Source organism: Notothenia coriiceps, unplaced genomic scaffold, assembly GCF_000735185.1.
Source record: "Notothenia coriiceps isolate Sejong01 unplaced genomic scaffold, NC01 NC01_scaffold00026421, whole genome shotgun sequence".
Classification (NCBI taxonomy): domain Eukaryota; kingdom Metazoa; phylum Chordata; class Actinopteri; order Perciformes; family Nototheniidae; genus Notothenia; species Notothenia coriiceps.
Window position 1 is genome coordinate 1,468,469 of NW_011359122.1, and position 8,661 is coordinate 1,477,129.

Consider the following 8,661-nt stretch of genomic DNA (forward strand, 5'->3'; position numbering starts at 1 on the left):
CCCACACACACATGTTAACATGTATAGCGCGCACACATACATTTACAAAGAGTAGGCTACAATCTAATATGCAGTTTAATAAACATGTCATCCTTTTGCCTCTTCTTTGCTTTTCTCTCGAAGTATGCTCTTTGGAAGGCTGTAGAGGCAAATATGCGCCTTAGTTTTCATATCCAGAAGTCTTTTGATGCAGACAATCCCAACAACTCAACGAGGAGGTGCCGTGCAACCATGCTGATGCTAAAAATTGCCTAATTTAAACTTTAGAACTTATTCGATAAAAATAACACTGCAGACGTGCGTTTGCAAACGTATCCTTTTACCTTTTAAGGAAAGTTTGCGAATCCCGTTCACAGCATGCATACTCTCCAAAGCCATCGTGTTTGATTCATCCTCTTAATAAGAAACTTCCTCTCTTCAGGGAGAACACGAAGCTTTTCTTAATGAATCTTGTGATGAATAATGGCTGTTTGAGATGAGATGAACAAACATCTGGCGTGATAATAATGATGAGACTAAATAATTTCAAAGCATAAGGGAGGCTTTATCTGTCTATACCATGCAATGTGTTGTGTGAATCCATGGTGTCCAGACAAACCTCCGGAAAGCATCGGAGCGTTGAAATCAAAGCGGAAATAAGAGGCCAAGTGCAGGTAACACCTTGTGTTTCCTCCACTCCTGCCCAGCTGCTGCTGCGTTTATTATGACGCTTTAGGATTAACGGAGGAAATGAGGAGTCAACATAAAATCCCAATATCATTGAAGTAGCACAGACGGTGCAGAAATTTAGATCACCTAAAGTCTTCTTAGAATTGACCAGATACAATAGGCTACTAGCTTTATTATTTTTACACACATAAATGTAATCGTTCTTTTGCAATATAGTAATTGGACCTTTCCTCCATGTTTGCAACACCATTTTACCCACTTTTAAAGACGAGCTCTATTTTTTATTTTGAAGGCTTATAAAATATATATTTGTTTACTTTAATGTAACATTGGTTTTTCTTCTTGATTATGGCCGTCTCTCCTTGTGGTGGTTTTAGTTTCATGAAGCTAAATTATTTAACACTCCTGGTGCATCTCTAGCCTGTCTGCTTTTTATCCGCTCAGTTAGAGAATAGCTGAATAAACTGTAGGCTGGGAAAGCAAATACTTAATACAAATACATTTAAACATTATTCAATCATTTATTTATTGGGTTCTTAACATGTTTTACAAAGTTTAATTTTTTTTTATAATTAAAGGTAGATTAGGAGAATTTAAAAACTAAGACCAAAACGGAATTGTATTGTTTAGACACAGGACAAATATGAACAAAGCCATGCATTTTCTTCAATAAAAAATTGATTCTTAATAGTTCAATATGTAATTATTTTTAATCAAAACGAACATATAGATAAATATAGAAGGTAAAACATTTCATCTGGGTGAGTTTTGAAGTGTAGTCTAACAAACAATATCGCAACGAAAACCCCGTGTTACCAACAGGCTTTTCGATTGCATTTTGTCCATGTAATAAAATGCAAATTGCCAGCAAGCTGCTTATTAATTTCATTATTTTTTTCTAGATTTAAGTCCAAGCTGAAAAGGGCTTTTCCCTTCAATTGTGTCTTGTGTTTTTCTGAATGAAACAAAGTTGCGTCAAAACGCAGCCTTTTTACTCAGGGTGTTTATAGCTCTATTTAGGCGCATGTAGTCTTTAGAAAATCCCGGATGTGTCCCCCAAGTAACAGCTATTCTGCACCATTATGTGTGTGTGTACTTTTACCACAGGGCTGACATAACCAATAAACTTTAGTGTACCTGTTGTAAACTTTATTGGTGGTGTAAAGGCTCGGCTTGGATGGCTCTGCATCTTTTGTCTGTGTGTGCCGAGGCTCAGTGTGGAGATCACGGCCTGCAAGGATAAGATGCAACGCTCATCCGAGTAGGTAACTAAAATCTTTTTTAATATTTGGATGTAGGACATTTATTTTATGAGTTACGCAGACTAAATGTCATTTTGTTTTTATTTTTTAAACTAAAAGCTCCTGCTCTAGTGGATTTATAAGACAACAACTGCGCTTAAATTAAATTATTTCTCCTCTATTGTTCTTTTCATCTGGAATCTTCTTTCTTTTCTATTTTCTAATAAACGTATTTCATTGCAATATATTTGTTGAAGGTGAAAACATTTGCTTGTAAACCCTGTGGCCGCCTTATGTTGTCCTTGTTTCTAAAATGTACAAATGTACGTATTTTGTCCTTGTCGGTGGGTGTGACTCTTTGATCCTGTTACAGTGTATGTTGTTTTCAGAAGGTTGGAAGCTGCTGTTATGGGTGTGTGTGTGTGTGTGTGTGTGTGTGTGTGTGTGTGTGTGTGTGTGTGTGTGTGTGTGTGTGTGTGTGTGTGTGTTCTCTGCAGGCTTACAATCCCTACCTTTCTTGCTTTTCAAGTTTAAAATGATAATACCCTGCAGCCACTCACATTGACATATATACTCTTCATTTCATCACGCATGTAGCTCGGGCATGTAGTTCATGTTTGATGTGAAGAGGGTAACATGATATCTGCTTTCTGACATATCCATCCTGAGAGTCACTCAGGTACACAGAGGCCCTGATAGGAAAGTGTAGTTTAGCTAATTGAAGTTTAATCAGACATCTCCAGCATGCTCCTCTCTCTCTCTATTTTCCTGTCTTCCCTCCCTCTGATTGTTTCTCACACACTTTATTTCCCATTTCCCTTTGGATAGGTACACTATGGCATACTGCTTGTCCACCAGGGGAACTGTCAGATTTTGTTGACGCACGTCTGATATGTGACTTATGGGAAATCTCAGCATCGTGCTATAGCGTGTGGCCATTTTTAGTTTTGTGCAATCGAAAAAAAGAAAGGGGAAGAGATGGGTGCAAACATTCCTGGTTGTTAAAGGGAGAAATTTACAGCTGAGTAATAAAAGTTTACGACTGAATCCTTTCTGCGATTGGCTGCAGCGAGCCACGTGGCCCACGCTCTATGAACATGAACTTTATGCTGTTGTCTATTCTCTGGTCCTTCCCTTGTATCAGCAGCAGACTAAGCTGGGGCGTAGAAACGTCTTTTTTTCTTTATTCTCATATATAATCACTGCACAGACATTTTGGCGCTGATTCGTGTGATATTCATCCGTTCTCCGACTTCCTGACAGAGGGATCTTCGGGACAGTCACCGCCTCTCCAGCCGCTGCGTTTATCCCCCCCGGAGGCAATAAAGCCGCGACTGGGAAGGAAAAAAGGAGCCATCCTAGAAAAGACTTTTACCGGCAAACAGACAGCCTGCCTCCACGGGCTCCTTATCGCCAGGGTGTGAAGACAGTACGCGGGAGATGTGCACTCTGTTGATATTTCCCTCTCGCCATCGTGACCCCTCAGCTGCTCTGTTGGACCACAGCGAAGCCACAAACTACGGCGAGCCTATCTGGGGTAAGATTACACATATCTCTATCACTCTTTCTTAATGTTTTCATGTTGTGTTTGGCAATCCGCCGGTGTTGGCCGGGTTGAAATGATGAATGATGCAGAAGAGTGAGTGATATGTCTATTCTGTGTAGTTGTGACCTGACCTGTAGCCTGGGAGGCTGCTGATGCCCACGGCAATTTGCATTGTGCTTTACTGGCTGATGTGGAAGCACCTGAATGTGTGTACTGGCCGCTTAAGCCTACATTAGCGAGGCATTTAAGAGATGCTGTGCCAATGTGTGGTGATGAATTGCCTAATGATAGTAAACTTTGTCATCACTCACAGGCCCTGCTGACCATGCAGTGACAAATTGCAGTCAATTGCTCTTATTAGATCTGGTTCCCATAGTTGTTGTCACTTGTTGTATTTAGTCTGTGCCAAGGGCCTGGATATAACATGCATTTTTACGCACGCACATGCACGCAGACACACATATACACTGAAACACAGATCCCGCCAGTGCCCCCTAGCGATCAGAAGCGTGGCATGTGGAAGTGGGCGGATGTTGAGGCTTGTTGTTTATGGCTGCTGGTTTTCGGCGGCGTTTCACTGCGGATGTCAGCTGACCAGCTGTTACAATTCTGCCACCGAGGAGGGTTCCTGTGTCTGATTTGTGGTTGTCACCTCGAAGTATGAGAGATTGGTCTGCTCTATGGTTTTGTTCTGATATAACGAGATACAGCGATGTGTTATTAGATGCTGTGACATAACCACTGACGACATTATGATGAGCACCATGATATTTTATTCCACCTTTGCATAAAAGCATCACAAATATCATCTTCATTATCATCCAAACCACCAGCAATAACGACACACATTTTAACATTAATGGACAGGGACAGGGTGATATCATTGAACAGCATACTGTAGTACACCAAATCAGATTATGTTGAAATGCACTGCAGTTCGTCGATTTATTTTTGACTGAAAGAAATGTTATTAAAAATGTCAGATGTTTTTCTAAATGCTATAGGCATATGGAAAATAACACAGATCAAGATGAAACCCATTTTCATTCCTGTTTTTGTGTTCCTTTGTGTTTGTACCTGTGTGTGTGTGTGTGTGTGTGTGTGTGTGTGTGTGTGTGTGTGTGTGTACCCCCCCCCACACACACAATATAAGATACAACAATGTGTTAAAGATACTTTGTTATGGGGTAAAAGGACAATTAAGTATCCCTTGCCTTCTATATTAATATATCTTTAACACATTGTTGTATCTTATATTGTGTGTGTGGGGGGGGGTACACACACACACACACACACACACACACACACACACACACACACACACACACACACACACACACACAGTGAGTCTGATAGTGTAAAACATTAACTAATAATATAAACTCAGCAGGGCAAAAACTAATACTTGGAGCTGAATTTGTGAATATTATTTCATAGCTTTATCAGTTTTGTTCTCTTATCCAATTATACCTCCATAAATCAGCCCACAGATCACCTCTCCACCGTAACAGAGCAGGTTTACGAGCAATGGATGCCTTTGTCATAAAATTTATGACCGCGAGTTTTTATTATTTCCTGCGTTTGGCCTATAAAACTCAAGAGGGAAACTGGATTGGGCGAAAAGGAGTGTTGCAGCGTAAAGAGTGAATAAGGGAAAGCATCTTAGTCGCACTTTAGAAAATAGGCAAACTTTACCGTGGCTCATGTGCAGTTTTGTCATCCATGGATAAATCTGTGGCCGCTGCTCACTGTCCTGACGCTGGTTCACATTTGTGTGTCGTTTCACCGTTTGCGTGTTCTCCGCGTTTCTCTCGCTGTCGTGGTTCTTGTTGCCGACGGATTTTGCGCTCCTTTCCGGGTCTCTGTCCACCCCTCGTCCAAGCAGAGTGCTGCTACCGTAGTTCAGCCCGCTTGAGTCCATGGAAGAGCTGCTGGAGACCATGGTTATCTGTGGTCCTGACGGGAGAGGAGTATCCGTAATGCCACGCAGGCTAGTTTTCATCTCCTCCCGTTCAACAGAGGTCGTGGGGACGGGACAAGTGAATATCCCGTTCACATTAACACCCTCATAGTGGCTGGACGGGCGCCCGGAAAGATCGAAACTAAACATAGTGTCAGGAGAAGTTGTCTCGCTTGTTTGCCTGAGATTGCAGCTGTCAACATAAGAGCTCATTTTTTTCAAACTATCACCGACAATTTCTTTTCTAAACTAGCGATAGCTGCGGGATGCAAGTTGTGGTTATTTCCCTGTTTTTGTTGATCATTGCGTTTCTTTGTGGCCGCTTTTGGAAAATTCAGAGCTGTCTTCCCTTAAAAAATAATCCACGATTTATAGGTGGAGTAGGCTTTGGTATCTTTTTTTTAATTCTTGATCCGACGTGCGCTGCCCAAATATGGGGTATTTGTATGGGATCACGTGCACATGTTGGCCAGTCATAAATTGGCTTTGATACTCAATGGGGATATTGATGAATAGCAGAAACGTGTCCGGTAAACTTTGAGCTGTTGTTGAGGACCAGGCAGGGATCTTTAGCGCAAAAAGGGCAGGACAGTAAGACAAGAGCGTCATCTGGTGTCTGGTATGGGGCAGGACGGTCAGAACCGGCCAGAGATCTCTGTCCTGACACACTGCGAGTGCACCAACAGCCCCATATCATACTAATAAGAACAATTACAACAATAATACAAATAATAATAATGACGATTACACTTTAAAGTGCTCATTTGGTAGAAATATATTTACGCATGTGGAAGTGAACATTTTACGTGTCTGGAAGTTCTGTTATAGGAACACAACTAGAAAAATGTTGAGATATTGGAACATAGCTCATTCCCGGGCTCCTATTAGCCAATTAACCTGAATTTTTCATATTAAAGAGGCCAGCATTTGCTTAAAAATCACTTAATTAGCTTATTTGTTTCCCAATTGCCTTAACAGCCTCAATTCCCCATAAAGGTAATGATGATATTAAAATGTAATAACAAACCAGATTCACGCTCTGAGTTTGGTGCATAGGGAGTCTTTATATATGCGGTCATCTGAAGTGCAATGTTCAGAATCACAAGACAATGTTTAAGTTTTTACAAATATTTTATTGCATGATACACAGTTATGACAAAACATGAATTCGTAACTCCCAAACAAATGTGAAGAATTACTAGTGTACAAATCTATCTCACAATGAAAGCCTACTGTGTCAATTATCAAACAAAAGAGGGATAAGCGCAGTTTTATGTTATGCAGCGTCTATCAAAGCGGCTAAATGCAGTCCTCATTGGATTTACATAGTATACTATTACTTTGATTATATACAGGCATTTCAGTTGTGTGTGGACTGTAGTCTATATCCGTGCAACTTTCATGTTTATGCAGGACACTTTTCTGCAGATGATTCAAGTACTAGTTATACTAGGATCAAATAAAGTGTCCGTCCGGTCCTTTGCTTTGCTTCCGTGGAATGTGCATGTACAACATTGAGTTAAGTCTGACCAACACTGTATTTTATGAGGTGATCAAAGAGTTCACAGTGATGGATGGGGTGTTGGGGGATAAATACATAGATTTTACTGGCATGAGAAACAACGTATAAATGAACACTTCTTTTTATTTTCACAATACAAGTGAGACATTGCAATAAAAAAATCAGCGCTCCAAATGTCAAAGGGGGCCATATATGGCTGAAATAATCTTGATATCTAAGGCTCAACACTCTTGTGGTCAGCATGGGATATAAGTGGGAGAGCTGCGGGCTAGCCATCATGCAGTGAAGTCGCTCTCAAATCCATGTCGATTTTTTTTTAGGTAGTTATGTTGGGTTTTAATGGTCATCAGGTGTTCTTTCCCATCATCTTTTAAAAAAAACTATTCTTTCTTCTTGTCCTCATCCTTTTCTTCTTCAATTGCGCCACTGCGTTCCTCTTCCGGAGAGGCTGCTGTCTGTTCACTTCCAGTCACCGTGGATGTCAGGTTGCTCTCTTTCTTCCATTTCATGCGTCGGTTCTGAAACCAGATTTTGATCTGCCGCTCTGTTAAACAAAGCGCATTGGCGATTTCGATGCGTCTGCGCCGGGTCAGGTAGCGGTTGAAATGGAACTCCTTCTCCAGCTCAAGTGTTTGGTAACGAGAGTATATTTGACGTCCTCTGCGTCTGTCTGTCCCGTAGCCCACTCCTGCTGAAATACAAAGTGAATTCACTGATTTAATTGTTTATAAAGTTAAGAACATTTTAAATAAAAAAGGCATGCTTCTGTCTGTGATCTAATAATACTTTAATGCAGTTAGGAATACGTTTTATCTCATTTTTATCATCGTAATTGTTATTCAAATCCACTAAGAAAGCCAAACACATTTTAACTGATAGAGAAATCCTATCCCAAAGGGCATCTTTGCTTTATTATCTAAAATAATGAAAGCATCATAATGTATTCTCTCTGTCTCACGCTACTGATTATAGCTACTATATCTCTCTTAATATGAAAGCTGTTTGTTTGCACATGTAAAGGCCCATCTACAAGTCTAGGGGATACAGTAATGTTTTATGGGGCCATAAAAAGTAACTTACTCTCTTGGTAAGACATATCGTAAAACTGGCCCATTTCCTTAATTTATTTGTCGTAGTAAAACTCACCGCTGTGTGAGTTCATTCGCTGCATCCACGGGTAGATCGGGATGTTGGTTTTCTGATCCTGCGCTCCTGCTCTTCCTTGATCCAAACTATACTCTTGAGCAATGTGGCTTTGTGAATTGAGTCCCATGTTTGTTTGCCGGCAACTAGGGAGCACGTCCTTGTCTTGAAGAAACACGTTTGATCCATATTCATATTGTGCCCTGCCAGAGCCAAAAACGACATTGTCTTGAGGAGAGTAGAAAGGTGCATATATCCGATTCTGGGTCACAGCAGCACCGTACGACGAAAAATGTCTGACTGTGTCATAGGTGGTGGAGTTCAGGGGTACGTTAGGCAAAACATCTTGACCACCGGATAAATGGCAGGAGAGCGAAGGGTTTGCGAAATAAGAATTCATACCTTGCCTGTATCCCTCTCTCCAACTCTCCCCACTTCTTTATCGGTCGCTTTTCAATCTCCTTCTCAGTAAATCTCCTTCCCGTCTATGTCAACCAACCACACCTTTCTCCAATGTCTTCTTTTCCCCCCTCGACTTTCTTCTTCTCTAACTGGACGTGGACTAGTTTGAGGATTCTAT

General features: G+C 40.9%; 2 protein-coding genes across 3 annotated transcripts; both read right to left on the reverse strand.

The window, feature by feature from the left end:
• Window positions 1-3,147: 3,147 nt before the first annotated feature.
• Window positions 3,148-5,686, reverse strand: LOC104956945 (homeobox protein Hox-C5a-like). Its single transcript, XM_010784525.1, has 3 exons — window positions 5,147-5,686; window positions 4,062-4,147; window positions 3,148-3,244 (listed from the first exon to the last, which is right to left on the reverse strand). The coding sequence occupies exons 1-3, from the start codon at window positions 5,627-5,629 to the stop codon at window positions 3,148-3,150; spliced, it is 666 nt and encodes a 221-aa protein (XP_010782827.1). The 5' UTR covers window positions 5,630-5,686.
• Window positions 5,687-6,579: 893 nt separating this feature from the next.
• hoxc6a (homeobox C6a) lies at window positions 6,580-8,661 on the reverse strand. 2 transcript variants are annotated; one of them, XM_010784476.1, is made up of 2 exons: window positions 8,085-8,661; window positions 6,580-7,626 (listed from the first exon to the last, which is right to left on the reverse strand). In XM_010784476.1, exons 1-2 carry the CDS (start codon window positions 8,479-8,481, stop codon window positions 7,319-7,321), a joined length of 705 nt encoding a protein of 234 aa, XP_010782778.1. In that variant the 5' UTR covers window positions 8,482-8,661; the 3' UTR covers window positions 6,580-7,318. The 2 variants fall into 2 exon arrangements, with proteins under 2 accessions (XP_010782778.1, XP_010782777.1); XM_010784475.1 differs by having other exon boundaries at window positions 6,580-7,629.

Coding starts and splice junctions, on each gene's coding strand:
- hoxc6a (XM_010784475.1), bottom strand. CDS start 8,481: ATGAATTCTTATTTCGCAAACCCTTCGCTCTCCTGCCATTTATCCGGT. Junction 7,630..8,084: donor GCGAATGAACTCACACAGCG/GTGAGTTTTACT, acceptor TTTGTATTTCAG/CAGGAGTGGGCTACGGGACA.
- LOC104956945 (XM_010784525.1), bottom strand. CDS start 5,629: ATGAGCTCTTATGTTGACAGCTGCAATCTCAGGCAAACAAGCGAGACA. Junction 4,148..5,146: donor TGCACATGAGCCACGGTAAA/GTTTGCCTATTT, acceptor TCGTTATATCAG/AACAAAACCATAGAGCAGAC. Junction 3,245..4,061: donor CCCTCCTCGGTGGCAGAATT/GTAACAGCTGGT, acceptor TTTCCTTCCCAG/TCGCGGCTTTATTGCCTCCG.